This window comes from Bombina bombina, chromosome 1, assembly GCF_027579735.1.
Source record: "Bombina bombina isolate aBomBom1 chromosome 1, aBomBom1.pri, whole genome shotgun sequence".
NCBI classification, from domain to species: Eukaryota; Metazoa; Chordata; class Amphibia; order Anura; family Bombinatoridae; genus Bombina; species Bombina bombina.
This window is the reverse complement of record NC_069499.1, coordinates 1,578,100,257-1,578,118,163: the sequence shown is the minus strand read 5'-3', so window position 1 is coordinate 1,578,118,163 and position 17,907 is coordinate 1,578,100,257. Positions and strand designations below refer to the sequence as shown.

The 17,907-nt window shown below is 43.4% G+C and overlaps 1 protein-coding gene across 2 annotated transcripts in view; it reads left to right on the top strand.

Moving 5' to 3' along the window:
- LOC128656345 (protoheme IX farnesyltransferase, mitochondrial) overlaps positions 1 to 17,907 on the top strand; it is a 387,658-nt gene that overhangs the window by 46,793 nt on the left and 322,958 nt on the right. For both annotated transcript variants that reach the window (XM_053710209.1, XM_053710200.1), the window contains exon 2: positions 14,947 to 15,065. In XM_053710209.1, coding sequence (XP_053566184.1) covers positions 14,958 to 15,065 — 108 coding nt within the window. In that variant the 5' untranslated portion in view covers positions 14,947 to 14,957. The remainder of the gene's footprint in view (positions 1 to 14,946; positions 15,066 to 17,907) is intronic.

Genomic DNA, 17,907 nt, shown 5'->3' with positions numbered 1-17,907 from the left:
AGCATACACACACACACACTCTATACAGCACACACACTCTCTCATACACACACACACACACTCTCATACACACACACACTCTAATACAGCATCTACACACACACTCTATACAGCATACACACACACACTCTCATACAGCATACACACACACACTCTCATACAGCATACACACACTCTCATACAGCATACACACACACACTCTCATACAGCATACACACACACACACACTCTCATACAGCATACACACACACACACACACTCTCATACAGCATACACACACACACACACACACATACAGCATACACACACACACACAATCTTCATACAGCATACACACATACACACACTCTCATACAGCATACACACACTCTCATACAGCTTACACACACTCTCATTATCAGCATACACACACTCTCATACAGCATAAACACACTCTCTATACAGCATACACACACTCTCATTACAGTCAGTACAAACACTCTCATACAGCACACACACACACACTCTCTCTCATACAGCATACACACACACTCTCTCTCATACAGCATACACACACACTCTCTCTCATACAGCATACACACACACACACACTCTCTCTCATTCAGCACACACACACACACACACTCATACAACACACACCACACACACGCACTCATACAGCATGCATACACACACACACTCTCATACAGCGCACACACACACTCTCATACAGCATACACACACACACTCTCATACAGCATACACACACACACTCTCATACAGCATACACACACACACTCTCTCTCATACTCACACACACACTCTCATACAGCATACACACACTCATACAGCATACACACACACACTCTCATACAGCATACACACACACTCTCTCTCTCATACAGCATACACACACACACTCTCTCTCATACAGCATACACACACACACACTCATACAGCATACACACACACACTCATACAGCATACACACACACACACACTCATACAGCATACACACACACACACACACATACAGCATACACACACACACTCTCATACAGCATACACACACACACACACACTCTCTTATACAGCATACACACACTCTATCATACAGCATACAGCACACACACACACACTCATACAGCATACACACACACTCATACAGCATACTCACACATACAGCATACACACACACACTCTCATACAGCATACACACACACTCTCATACAGCATACACACACACACACACACTCTCTTATACAGCACACACACCACACACACACACACTCTCATACAGCATACACACACACACTCTCATACAGCATACACACACACACTCTCATACAGCATACACACACACCACTCTCATACAGCATACACACACACACTCTCATACAGCATACACACACACACTCTCATACAGCATACACACACACACTCTCATACAGCATACACACACACACTCTCATACAGCATACACACACACACCACACACTCTCATACAGCATACACACACACACTCTCATACAGCATACACACACACACTCTCATACAGCATACACACACTCTCATACAGCATACACACACACACTCTCATACAGCATACACACACTCTCATACAGCATACACACACTCTCATACAGCATACACACACACACTCATACAGCATACACACACACTCTCTCATACAGCATACACACACACTCTCTCATACAGCATACACACACACTCTCTCATACAGCATACACACACACTCTCTCTCATACAGCTTACACACACACTCTCTCTCATACAGCATACACACACACACACACACACACTCTCATACAGCACACACACACACACACACACTCATACAGCATACACACACACACACACACACACACTCTCATACAGCATGCATACACACACACACTCTCATACAGCGCACACACACACACTCTCATACAGCATACACACACACACTCTCATACAGCATACACACACACTCTCATACAGCATACACACACACACACACTCTCATACAGCATACACACACACACTCTCATACAGCATACACACACACACTCTCATACAGCATACACACACACACTCTCATACAGCATACACACACACACTCATACAGCATACACACACTCATACAGCATACACACACTCATACAGCATACACACTCACACAGCATACACACACACTCTCTCTCTCTCTCATACAGCATACACACACACACTCTCTCTCATACAGCATACACACACTCTCTCATACAGCATACACACACACACACACTCATACAGCATACACACACACACACACTCATACAGCATACACACACACACACACACACTCATACAGCATACACACACTCATACAGCATACACACACACACACTCATACAGCATACACACACATACAGCATACACACACACACACACTCTCATACAGCATACACACACACACACACACTCTCTTATACAGCATACACACACTCTATCATACAGCATACACACACACACACACACTCATACAGCATAAACACACACTCATACAGCACACACACACTCTCATACAGCATACACACACACACACACTCTCATACAGCATACACACACACACACACTCTCATACAGCATACACACACACACACACACACTCTCATACAGCATACACACACACACTCTCATACAGCATACACACACACACTCTCATACAGCATACACACACTCTCATACAGCATACACACACTCTCATACAGCATACACACACTCTCATACAGCATACACACACTCTCATACAGCATACACACACTCTCATACAGCATACACACACACACTCTCATACAGCATACACACACACTCTCTCATACAGCATACACACACACTCTCTCATACAGCATACACACACACTCTCTCTCATACAGCATACACACACACTCTCTCTCATACAGCATACACACACACACACACACACACTCTCATACAGCATACACACACACACTCTCTCATACAGCACACACACTCACACACACTCATACAGCATACACACACACACACACACACACTCATACAGCATGCATACACACACACACACTCTCATACAGCGCACACACACACACACTCTCATACAGCATACACACACACACTCTCATACAGCATACACACACACACTCTCATACAGCATACACACACACACTCTCATACAGCATACACACACACACTCTCATACAGCATACACACACACACTCTCATACAGCATACACACACACACTCTCATACAGCATACACACACACACTCTCATACAGCATACACACACACACTCTCATACAGCATACACACACACACTCTCATACAGCATACACACACACACTCTCATACAGCATACACACACACACTCTCATACAGCATACACACACACACTCTCATACAGCATACACACACACACTCTCATACAGCATACACACACACACTCTCATACAGCATACACGCACACACACACTCATACAGCATACACGCACACACACACTCATACAGCATACACGCACACACACACTCATACAGCATACACACACACACACTCATACACACATACACACACACACACTCATACAGCGCATACACACACACACACACACTCATACAGCATACACACACACACTCATACAGCATACACACACACACACTCATACACACATACACACACACACACTCATACAGCGCATACACACACACACACACACTCATACAGCATACACACACACACGCTCATACAGCATGCATACCCACGCGCACACACACTCTAATACACACACACACACACACTCTAATACACACACACACACACTCTCACACACTCTCATACAGCATACACACACACTCATACAGCATACACACACACACATTCTCATACATACAAACACACACACTGTCATACAGCATACACACAAACACACACACACATTCACTCTCATAGAGCATACATACACACACACCCTGATACAACACACACCCTGATACAACACACACACACACACACACACACTCTTATACACCATACATACACATACTCTCATACAGCACACACACCCACACACACTGATACAACACACACATACACACAAACTCTCATAAGGCATACATACACACACACCACACACTCTCTGATACAACACACACTCTCATACAGCATACACACACACACATTCTCATACATACAAACACACACACTCTCATACAGCATACACACAAACACACACACATTCACTCTCATAGAGCATACATACACACACACCCTGATACAACACACACCCTGATACAACACACACACACACACACTCTTATACACCATACATACACACTGATACACACACACACACATATACACACACTCTCATACAGCATATATACACATACTCTCATACAGCACACACACCCACACACACTGATACAACACACACATACACACAAACTCTCATAAGGCATACATACACACACACCACACACTCTCTGATACAACACACACTCTCATACAGCATACATACACACACACACTCACACACTCTGATACAACATACACACACACACCACACACACTCTGATACAACACACACATACACACACACTCTCATACAGCATACACACAAACACCACAAACTCTCATAAGGCATACATAAACACACACACACACACACACACACACACATACATACACACTGATACAACACACACATATATACACACACTCTCATACAGCATATATACACATACTCTCATACAGCACACACACACACACACACACTCTCTGTTACAACACACACATACCCCAGTCCTGAGCAAATTTTTTGCTACCTACATTTAAACCCTATTCTAAGTCAAATTTTTGTAAGTGACCCACAGAAATTACATTTTTTTTTTTATATTTTTTGTACGCAGGCCCAGCAGATTCACAATATACCTTTATTATATGTATAATCCATGGCATGTGAGATAGCTGCAGCAAAAAAAAATATAAAAAATAAATAAATTATAATGTAGATTGTAATACGTGATATTGGAAATGGCCCAGTGACCATTGCTGTTACTGTGATCACCTTACTACATTGTCATAAAGAGTAGCCACATGTGAAATAGGGGCCCATACAGGCTTTGGGGAGTTATAATATGGATTAGAGAGGCCCCATTGTGCACTACAGAAATAAAAGCACTTTTTTCTTGCACCACAGTGATCACCTGCCTATACTGTTACCCCAGTGATCACCTGCCTATACTGTTACCCCAGTGATCACCTGCCTATACTGTTACCCCAGTGATCACCTGCCTATACTGTTACCCCAGTGATCACCTGCCTATACTGTTACCCCAGTGATCACCTGCCTGTACTGTTACCCCAGTGATCACCTGCCTATACTGTTACCCCAGTGATCACCTGCCTATACTGTTACCACAGTGATCACCTGCCTATACTGTTACCCCAGTGATCACCTGCCTATACTGTTACCCCAGTGATCACCTGCCTATACTGTTACCCCAGTGATCACCTGCCTATACTGTTACCCCAGTGATCACCTGCCTGTACTGTTACCCCAGTGATCACCTGCCTGTACTGTTACCCCAGTGATCACCTGCCTGTACTGTTACCCCAGTGATCACCTGCCTGTACCGTTACCCCAGTGATCACCTGCCTGTACCGTTACCCCAGTGATCACCTGCCTGTACCGTTACCCCAGTGATCACCTGCCTATACCGTTACCCCAGTGATCACCTGCCTATACCGTTACCCCAGTGATCACCTGCCTATACCGTTACCCCAGTGATCACCTGCCTATACCGTTACCCCAGTGATCACCTGCCTATACCGTTACCCCAGTGATCACCTGCCTGTACCGTTACCCCAGTGATCACCTGCCTGTACTGTTACCCCAGTGATCACCTGCCTGTACTGTTACCCCAGTGATCACCTGCCTGTACTGTTACCCCAGTGATCACCTGCCTGTACTGTTACCCCAGTGATCACCTGCCTGTACTGTTACCCCAGTGATCACCTGCCTGTACTGTTACCCCAGTGATCACCTGCCTGTACTGTTACCCCAGTGATCACCTGCCTGTACTGTTACCCCAGTGATCAGATGACTATTTTTTTGAGAAAGGGACTTGTCTACTTGAACATTTACCTTATTAGGGGTCTCTAGACATAGCATTTTTTTTTTATGTTGCACATTTAATGACCCATTCCCAAGCAAATCCCCATGTGTGGTTTTTTTTTTTACTTTATTTTTTTAAACCTCTGCTTTGGGTTACTGCTCCAAGATCACCTTTTAATAGACCAGACAATTCTCTTTCAAATAAGGTGTCGTAGAGGTTTGTAGCTTCTAAGGGAGCTAAGAAAGAGGGGTCTGAATAACCTCCCCCCATCCAGCTCCCTTGCAATCTACACTAAGCTTCCCGATTCTGCCCCCTTTGTGATGTCACCACGTGCGTACGTGATGATGTCAGCGGCACTCCCCGTCCTGTAGTGTGGGGGATTGCCGGAAACAGCATTTGATTGGTGATCCCGCTGCATGACGAAAAGGGCTTGTCCAGCGCTTACATGCTGCGATGTGCTTGATGAGTGTGTCACGCGCATCAAAGTGGTTAAAATCAGTTCTCAGCAGTGCAATGTTGCTCTGGAGCTGAATACATCTAGTGAACCAATGACAAGAAGTATGTGGGCAGCCACCAATCACCAACTAGCATCCAGTAGTGCAGTGCTTCTGAGTTTACCTAGATATGCTTTTCAACAAAGGATACTAAGAACACACACTAAATTTGAAGATAAAAGTAAACCCGAAAAGTCTCTTAAAATTACATTCTCATGTATTTTATAAAGTCACATGATTTATTTGAATATTGTGCGACTGCTGTTGTCATGGTCAGTTGATAGCCGCCTTGGTATATGATCTTATCACTTTAATTTAGTGCTTAGACCAGGGTGCCTAGATTTATAGACCTAAAAGATATCTTTTAGACTGATGGAAGCTGGTCATTTCTTTGTTTTAAACGGGGTCTTGTCTAACAGGAGGCAGGGTCTCTGTATTAGCCCCTGCTCCTCCTCTATAACAGATCTCACTGGTGTTCAGTATGTCACCTGCATTATAGGAGAAGGACGACTGATTTCTTATTCAGCAGAGGGGTGTCTCCCCATTCAAATGAGGGGTTGTCAATCTAGGTAAAGATGGGGGAAATAGGGTCCTCATTAGAGACCTCTCCTCTTTCAGTCACAATTGTTTTTTGGTTGTTGCTGAGTTTTTCCCCAGCATCCTTGAGGCACTGGTGCTTATTTCTCTATTTGAGTTATTACGTATAATAATATTATTTTTATAGCTGCAACAACTAATTTATATAATCGATTATCAAACTAGTTGTCAACAAATCTCATTATTGATTAGTTGGTTTGTGATTACTTGGTCTGAGACGTGCTTACGTAGCTACCAGTAGTGCCGCTCTGGGTCTGACCTGTGTGCAAAACGGTTTAAACTCGCCAGTCTATACGGACAATAATGTAATCATTCTTACTTGGTCTTTTATAATCTTAATTGAGGTTTTTGCTTATGTCCCATGACATTTCTTTCTAAAGCACTGAACTGATTTTCAGAGGACTATCTTTAGGATATGTTTTATTAATTACACATTACATGGCATCGTACAAAGTCATCTTTCAGAGTCCATTTAACTGGGAGGAAATGGCTAATTTATCTCAGTTGTTAAGTTTGGTTGCAAAAAGTGAGCGCGTTATCCTGGTACATAAATGGTTTGTGTTTTACGGATCCTGTGCTTATTTACGTAATTGTATGATATTTAGCATTAATCTTTCCATTGAGGTCAGTCACCACTTGCTAAAATAACACGGCGCCATATTTTCATAGCAGCAATTTAATTTCCTCCCCCTTCCACATTAACAAGGATTTTAAAACCCCTGTGTTTTTGGCTGCTTGATTTGGAAACGATGCCTGGACTGGAAAAAATTGTGAGCAAGTGTTTGTTTAACGTTTGGCTAATGATCTTTTGAAAAGGCTCGCTCTCCATGTTTTTACACCAATTACGGTTTTGCTTGATGACAAAGGAATATGCAATGTGGTCAAAGTTTTTATTATTTCTGGAAATACGGAAAAAAAACGACATGTTTTTCTAAATCACTCTCCCATATTAACAGCTTAATTCAAGGGATATATTTTCAGTAAAGTGAAATACTTTTTTTTGTTTTGATTCTACAATCTGCACTCTGCTTTTCCTAAAAGGACGTGAAACACATTTTCTCCAACATAGGTGTGTCCGGTCCACGGCGTCATCCTTACTTGTGGGATATTCTCTTCCCCAACAGGAAATGGCAAAGAGCCCAGCAAAGCTGGTCACATGATCCCTCCTAGGCTCCGCCTACCCCAGTCATTCTCTTTGCCGTTGTACAGGCAACATCTCCACGGAGATGGCTTAGAGTTTTTTAGTGTTTAACTGTAGTTTTTCATTATTCAATCAAGAGTTTGTTATTTTCAAATAGTGCTGGTACGTACTATTTACTCAGAAACAGAAAAGAGATGAAGAATTCTGTTTGTATGAGGAAAATGATTTTAGCAACCGTAACTAAAATCCATGGCTGTTCCACACAGGACTGTTGAGAGCAATTAACTTCAGTTGGGGGAACAGTTTGCAGTCTCTTGCTGCTTGAGGTATGACACATTCTAACAAGACGATGTAATGCTGGAAGCTGTCATTTTCCCTATGGGATCCGGTAAGCCATGTTTATTACGATTGTAAATAAGGGCTTCACAAGGGCTTATTTAAACTGTAGACTTTTTCTGGGCTAAATCGATTGATTATTAACACATATTTAGCCTTGAGGAATCATTTTATCTGGGTATTTTGATATAATAATATCGGCAGGCACTGTTTTAGACACCTTATTCTTTAGGGGCTTTCCCCAAGCATAGGCAGAGTCTCATTTTCGCGCCGGTGTTGCGCACTTGTTTTTGAGAGGCATGGCATGCAGTCGCATGTGAGAGGAGCTCTGATACTTATAAAAGACTTCTGAAGGCGTCATTTGGTATCGTATTCCCCTTTGGGTTTGGTTGGGTCTCAGCAAAGCAGATACCAGGGACTGTAAAGGGGTTTAAAGCTTAAAACGGCTCCGGTTCCGTTATTTTAAGGGTTAAAGCTTCCAAAATTGGTGTGCAATATTTTCAAGGCTTTAAGACGCTGTGGTGAAAATTTGGTGAATTTTGAACAATTCCTTCATGTTTTTTCGCAATTGCAGTAATAAAGTGTGTTCAGTTTAAAATTTAAAGTGACAGTAACGGTTTTATTTTAAAACGTTTTTTGTACTTTCTGATCAAGTTTATGCCTGTTTAACATGTCTGAACTACCAGATAGACTGTGTTCTGAATGTGGGGAAGCCAGAATTCCTATTCATTTAAATAAATGTGATTTATGTGATAATGACAATGATGCCCAAGATGATTCCTCAAGTGAGGGGAGTAAGCATGGTACTGCATCATTCCCTCCTTCGTCTACACGAGTCTTGCCCACTCAGGAGGCCCCTAGTACATCTAGCGCGCCAATACTCCTTACTATGCAACAATTAACGGCTGTAATGGATAATTCTGTCAAAAACATTTTAGCCAAAATGAACCCTTGTCAGCGTAAGCGTGGCTGCTCTGTTTTAGTTACTGAAGAGCATGACGACGCTGATATTAATATCTCTGAAGGGCCCCTAACCCAATCTGAGGGGGCCAGGGAGGTTTTGTCTGAGGGAGAAATTACTGATTTAGGGAACATTTCTCAGCAGGCTGAATCTGATGTGATTACATTTAAATTTAAATTGGAACATCTCCGCATTTTGCTTAAGGAGGTATTATCCACTCTGGATGATTGTGAAAATTTAGTCATCCCAGAGAAACTATGTAAAATGGACAAGTTCCTAGAGGTGCCGGGGCTCCCAGAAGCTTTTCCTATACCCAAGCGGGTGGCGGACATTGTTAATAAAGAATGGGAAAGGCCCGGTATTCCTTTCGTCCCTCCCCCCATATTTAAAAAATTGTTTCCTATGGTCGACCCCAGAAAGGACTTATGGCAGTCAGTCCCCAAGGTCGAGGGAGCGGTTTCTACTTTAAACAAACGCACCACTATTCCAATAGAGGATAGTTGTGCTTTCAAAGATCCTATGGATAAAAAATTAGAAGGTTTGCTTAAAAAGATGTTTGTTCAGCAGGGTTACCTTCTACAACCCATTTCATGCATTGTCCCTGTCACTACTGCCGCATATTTCTGGTTTGATGAACTGCTTAAGGTGCTCGATAGTGACTCTCCTCCTTATGAGGAGATTATGGACAGAATCAATGCTCTCAAATTGGCTAATTCTTTCACTCTAGACGCCTCTTTGCAATTGGCTAAGTTAGCGGCTAAGAACTCTGGGTTTGCTATTGTGGCGCGCAGAGCGCTTTGGTTGAAATCTTGGTCGGCTGATGCGTCTTCCAAGAACAAGCTACTAAACATTCCTTTCAAGGGGAAAACGTTGTTTGGTCCTGACTTGAAAGAGATTATCTCTGATATCACTGGGGGTAAGGGCCACGCCCTTCCTCAGGATCGGCCTTTCAAGGCAAAAAATAGACCTAATTTTCGTCCCTTTCGTAAAAACGGACCAGCCCAAGGTGCTACGTCCTCTAAGCAAGAGGGTAATACTTCTCAGGCCAAGCCAGCTTGGAGACCAATGCAAGGCTGGAACAAGGGAAAGCAGGCCAAGAAACCTGCCACTGCTACCAAGACAGCATGAAATATTGGCCCCCGATCCGGGACCGGATCTGGTGGGGGGCAGACTCTCTCTCTTCGCTCAGGCTTGGGCAAGAGATGTTCTGGATCCTTGGGCGCTAGAAATAGTCTCCCAGGGTTATCTTCTGGAATTCAAGGGACTTCCCCCAAGGGGGAGGTTCCACAGGTCGCAGTTGTCTTCAGACCACATAAAAAGACAGGCGTTCTTACATTGTGTAGAAGACCTGTTAAAAATGGGAGTGATTCATCCTGTTCCATTAAGAGAACAAGGGATGGGGTTCTACTCCAATCTGTTCATAGTTCCCAAAAAAGAGGGAACGTTCAGACCAATCCTAGATCTCAAGATCTTAAACAAATTTCTCAAGGTCCCATCGTTCAAGATGGAAACCATTCGAACTATCCTTCCTTCCATCCAGGAAGGTCAATTCATGACCACGGTGGATTTAAAGGATGCGTATCTACATATTCCTATCCACAAGGAACATCATCGGTTCCTAAGGTTTGCATTCCTGGACAAACATTACCAGTTCGTGGCGCTTCCTTTCGGATTAGCCACTGCTCCAAGGTTTTTCACAAAGGTACTAGGGTCCCTTCTAGCGGTGCTAAGACCAAGGGGCATTGCAGTAGTACCTTACCTGGACGACATTCTGATTCAAGCGTCGTCCCTTCCTCAAGCAAAGGCTCACACGGACATTGTCCTGGCCTTTCTCAGATCTCACGGCTGGAAAGTGAACGTGGAAAAGAGTTCTCTATCCCCGTCAACAAGGGTTCCCTTCTTGGGAACAATTATAGACTCCTTAGAAATGAGGATCTTTCTAACAGAGGCCAGAAAAACAAAGCTTCTGGACTCTTGTCGGATACTTCATTCCGTTCCTCTTCCTTCCATAGCTCAGTGCATGGAAGTGATCGGTTTGATGGTGGCGGCGATGGACATAGTTCCTTTTGCGCGCATTCATCTAAGACCATTACAACTGTGCATGCTCAGTCAGTGGAATGGGGACTATACAGACTTGTCTCCGAAGATACAAGTAAATCAGAGGACCAGAGACTCACTCCGTTGGTGGCTGTCCCTGGACAATCTGTCTCAAGGGATGATGTTCCACAGACCAGAGTGGGTCATTGTCACGACCGACGCCAGTCTGATAGGCTGGGGCGCGGTCTGGGGATCCCTGAAAGCTCAGGGTCTTTGGTCTCGGGAAGAATCTCTTCTACCGATAAATATTCTGGAACTGAGAGCGATATTCAATGCTCTCCAGGCCTGGCCCCAGCTTGCGAGGACCAGGTTCATACGGTTTCAATCAGACAACATGACGACTGTTGCGTACATCAACCATCAGGGGGGAACAAGAAGTTCCCTAGCGATGGAAGAAGTAACCAAAATTATTCTTTGGGCGGAGTCTCACTCCTGCCACCTGTCTGCTATCCACATCCCAGGAGTGGAAAATTGGGAAGCGGATTTTCTGAGTCGGCAGACATTGCATCCGGGGGAGTGGGAACTCCATCCGGAAATCTTTGCCCAAGTCACTCACCTGTGGGGCATTCCAGACATGGATCTGATGGCCTCTCGTCAGAACTTCAAAGTTCCTTGCTACGGGGCCAGATCCAGGGATCCCAAGGCGGCTCTAGTGGATGCACTAGTAGCACCTTGGACCTTCAAACTAGCTTATGTGTTCCCGCCATTTCCTCTCATCCCCAGGCTGATAGCCAGGATCAAGCAGGAGAGGGCGTCGGTGATCTTGATAGCTCCTGCGTGGCCACGCAGGACTTGGTATGCAGATCTGGTGAATATGTCATCGGCTCCACCTTGGAAGCTACCTTTGAGACGAGACCTTCTTGTTCAGGGTCCGTTCGAACATCCGAATCTGGTTTCACTCCAGCTGACTGCTTGGAGATTGAACGCTTGATTTTATCGAAGCGAGGATTCTCAGATTCTGTTATCGATACTCTTGTTCAGGCCAGAAAGCCTGTGACTAGAAAGATTTACCACAAAATTTGGAAAAAATATATCTGTTGGTGTGAATCTAAAGGATTCCCTTGGGACAAGGTTAAGATTCCTAGGATTCTATCCTTCCTTCAAGAAGGATTGGACAAAGGATTATCTGCTAGTTCCCTGAAGGGACAGATTTCTGCCTTGTCGGTATTACTTCACAAAAAGCTGGCAGCTGTGCCAGATGTTCAAGCCTTTGTTCAGGCTCTGGTTAGAATCAAGCCTGTTTACAAACCTTTGACTCCTCCTTGGAGTCTCAATTTAGTTCTTTCAGTTCTTCAGGGGGTTCCGTTTGAACCCTTACATTCCGTTGATATTAAGTTATTATCTTGGAAAGTTTTGTTTTTAGTTGCGATTTCTTCTGCTAGAAGAGTCTCAGAATTATCTGCTCTGCAGTGTTCTCCTCCTTATCTGGTGTTCCATGCAGATAAGGTGGTTTTACGTACTAAACCTGGTTTTCTTCCAAAAGTTGTTTCTAACAAAAACATTAACCAGGAGATTATCGTACCTTCTCTGTGTCCAAAGCCAGTTTCAAAGAAGGAACGTTTGTTGCACAATTTGGATGTTGTTCGCGCTCTAAAATTCTATTTAGATGCTACAAAGGATTTTAGACAAACATCTTCCTTGTTTGTTGTTTATTCAGGTAAAAGGAGAGGTCAAAAAGCAACTTCTACCTCTCTCTCTTTTTGGATTAAAAGCATCATCAGATTGGCTTACGAGACTGCCGGACGGCAGCCTCCCGAAAGAATCACAGCTCATTCCACTAGGGCTGTGGCTTCCACATGGGCCTTCAAGAACGAGGCTTCTGTTGATCAGATATGTAGGGCAGCGACTTGGTCTTCACTGCACACTTTTACCAAATTTTACAAGTTTGATACTTTTGCTTCTTCTGAGGCTATTTTTGGGAGAAAGGTTTTGCAAGCCGTGGTGCCTTCCATTTAGGTGACCTGATTTGCTCCCTCCCTTCATCCGTGTCCTAAAGCTTTGGTATTGGTTCCCACAAGTAAGGATGACGCCGTGGACCGGACACACCTATGTTGGAGAAAACAGAATTTATGTTTACCTGATAAATTTCTTTCTCCAACGGTGTGTCCGGTCCACGGCCCGCCCTGGTTTTTTTAATCAGGTCTGATATTTTATTTTCTTTAACTACAGTCACCACGGTACCATATGGTTTCTCCTATGCAAATATTCCTCCTTAACGTCGGTCGAATGACTGGGGTAGGCGGAGCCTAGGAGGGATCATGTGACCAGCTTTGCTGGGCTCTTTGCCATTTCCTGTTGGGGAAGAGAATATCCCACAAGTAAGGATGACGCCGTGGACCGGACACACCGTTGGAGAAAGAAATTTATCAGGTAAACATAAATTCTGTTTTTTTTTATCTTGGTGACATCTAAAACAGGCTGCAGGGACGTTCGACACTAAATAAATGTATTTAAAGCAAAGATTAGCTTGAGAATAATCTACAGATGCATTTTTTACAATTATAAGTTGTGAGCCGCCATGCTATAATATGAGGCCAAATATGGACAGTTAAGATACAGCGTTGTGCCTTTGGTTCAGCTGGTTTTGGTAGTTAAGCATAATACAGTCTCATGCATGATCTTGGATGTACAGTATAAATAAAAAAAACCAATGCTTATGATGCGAGTAAACGCCCACAAATGTGCTAAACTTACATTTAAAGGACCAGTAAATACATTAGATTTAATACAAATGCATGATACAAAGACGATGCAATAGCCCTTTGTCAGAATAAATCTACTACTCATTAGAAGTTCAGACTAAGTTCAGTTCTGTCTATTTCCACTCCCCCTGTACCATGTGACAGCCGTCAGCCAATCACAAATGCATATAGGCATATTCTGTTAATTCCTGCACATGCTCTGTAGGAGCTGCTGACTCAGTGTAAATATAAAAGACTGCACATTTTGTTAATTGAAGTAAATTGGAAACTTGTTTTAATTGCTGCTCTATCTAAATCGTGAGAGTTTAATTTTGACCTGAGTGTCCATTTAAATTAGTATTTAACTCCTCAGTATTTGCTCTTTATGTGCTGCAGCGTTGGGAATGCAAAGCAGCAAAAAAGAATGATAGTGTATTTAGACATTGCATATTGGGTTCTGTATAACTGATGATATTGCTTATACATGCACATAAATGTGAATCATTTTCTCTTCATGGTTGCAGGTGTGGTGAGCATGCGCCTGGTGCAGCTTCATATAGCACATGCGGCAGGATGTCGGCTCTTGTGTGTGACTCTGGGACACAGTGACCGCTGGGTTCTGCACTATGCAGCTAAACGCAAGGTGTGTATAGGGGGTGGGCACACATTTTTGGAGTGATGGAAGTGAGCAGTGAGGGCAGCAACATTCATCTAATGCTGACGCACCGCTCTCACTATGACTGCTTTACAAATATGTAGGGAGAGGTTACAAGTGCTCATTGTTCAAGTAATGTAAGTACTCAAAAAAAGTGCTGATTTCTTCTGTTATGTGTGATCAGTCCACGGGTCATCATTACTTCTGGGATATAACTCCTCCCCAACAGGAAATGCAAGAGGATTCACCCAGCAGAGCTGCATATAGCTCCTCCCCTCTACGTCAGTCCCAGTCATTCTCTTGCACCCAACGACTAGATAGGATGTGTGAGAGGACTATGGTGATTATACTTAGTTTTTATGACTTCAATCAAAAGTTTGTTATTTTACAATAGCACCGGAGCGTGTTATTACTTCTCTGGCAGAGTTTGAGGAAGAATCTACCAGAGTTTTTTTACTATGATTTTAACCGGAGTAGTTAAGATCATATTGCTGTTCTCGGCCATCTGAGGGAGGTAAAAGCTTCAGATCAGGGGACAGCGGGCAGATGAATCTGCATTGAGGTATGTTGCAGTTTTTATTTTCTGAATGGAATTGATGAGAAAATCCTGCCATACCGTTATAATGACATGTATGTATACACTTCAGTATTCTGGGGATGGTATTTCACCGGAACTACTCTGTTAAAAGTCACTAATCCTTTTAATAAGTATTTATCATGTTAAACGTTTTTGCTGGAATGTAGAATCGTTTACATTTCTGAGGTACTGAGTGAATAAATATTTGGGCATTATTTTCCACTTGGCAGTTGTTTGGTTTTAATTGTGACAGTTTCGTTTCTCTTCACTGCTGTGTGTGAGGGGGAGGGGCCGTTTTTGGCGCTCTTTGCTACGCATCAAAAAATTCAAGTCAGTTACTCTTATATTTCCTGCATGATCCGGTTCATCTCTGACAGATCTCAGGGGTCTTCAAACTTCTTTGGAGGGAGGTAGATTCTCTCAGCAGAGCTGTGAGAATTTTATATTGACTGTGAATAAAAACGTTGCTCTGTAATTTTTATGTCAAATTTAATTATTGTTATTTTACTAATGGGAACAAACCTTTGCTAAAAGTTGTGTTGTTTTAAAGTTTGATGCTATAACTGTTTTTCAGTTCATTATTTCAACTGTCATTTAATCGTTTAGTACCTCTTTGAGGCACAGTACGTTTTTGCTAAAAAAGATTATAACCAAGTTGCAAGTTTATTGCTAGTGTGTTAAACATGTCTGACTCAGAGGAAGATATCTGTGTCATTTGTTCCAATGCCAAGGTGGAGCCCAATAGAAATTTATGTACTAACTGTATTGATGCTACTTTAAATAAAAGTCAATCTGTACAATGTGAACAAATTTCACCAAACAGCGAGGGGAGAGTTATGCCGACTAACTCGCCTCACGCGGCAGTACCTGCATCTCCCGCCCGGGAGGTGCGTGATATTATGGCGCCTAGTACATCTGGGCGGCCATTACAGATAACATTACAAGATATGGCTACTGTTATGACTGAAGTTTTGTCTAAATTACCAGAACTAAGAGGCAAGCGTGATCACTCTGGGGTGAGAACAGAGTGCGCTGACAATACTAGGGCCATGTCTGATACTGCGTCACAGCTTGCAGAGCATGAGGACGGAGAGCTTCATTCTGTGGGTGACGGTTCTGATCCAAACAGATTGGATTCAGATATTTCAAATTTTAAATTTAAATTGGAGAACCTCCGTGTATTACTAGGGGAGGTCTTAGCAGCTCTCAATGATTGTAACACCGTTGCAATACCAGAGAAACTGTGTAGGTTGGATAAATACTTTGCGGTACCGGCGAGTACTGACGTTTTTCCTATACCTAGAGACTAACTGAAATTGTTACTAAGGAGTGGGATAGACCCGGTGTGCCGTTCTCACCCCCTCCAATATTTAGAAAGATGTTTCCAATAGACGCCACCACTCGGGACTTATGGCAAACGGTCCCTAAGGTGGAGGGAGCAGTTTCTACTTTAGCTAAGCGTACCACTATCCCGGTGGAGGATAGCTGTGCCTTTTCAGATCCAATGGATAAAAAATTAGAGGGTTACCTTAAGAAAATGTTTGTTCAACAAGGTTTTATATTGCAACCCCTTGCATGTATCGCGCCGATTACGGCTGCGGCAGCATTTTGGATTGAGTCTCTGGAAGAGAACCTTAGTTCATCTACGCTAGACGACATTACGGACAGGCTTAGAGTCCTTAAACTAGCTAATTCATTCATTTCGGAGGCCGTAGTACATTTAACCAAACTTACGGCTAAGAACTCAGGATTCGCCATACAGGCACGTAGGGCGCTGTGGCTAAAATCCTGGTCAGCTGATGTTACTTCTAAGTCCAAATTACTTAATATACCTTTCAAGGGGCAGTCTTTATTTGGGCCCGGTTTGAAAGAAATTATCGCTGACATTACAGGAGGTAAGGGCCACGCCCTACCTCAAGACAAAGCCAAAGCTAAGGCTAGACAGTCTAATTTTCGTCCCTTTCGGAATTTCAAAACAGGAGCAGCATCAACCTCCACTGCACCAAAACAGGAGGGAGCTGTGGCTCGTTACAGGCAAGGCTGGAAGCCTAACCAGTCCTGGAACAAGAGCAAGCAGGCCAGGAAACCTGCTGCTGCCCCAAAGACAGCATGAACCGAGAGCCCCCGATCAGGGATCGGATCTAGTGGGGGGCAGACTTTCTCTCTTCGCCCAGGCCTGGGCAAGAGATGTTCAGGATCCCTGGGCGCTAGAGATCATATCTCAGGGATACCTTCTAGACTTCAAATTATCTC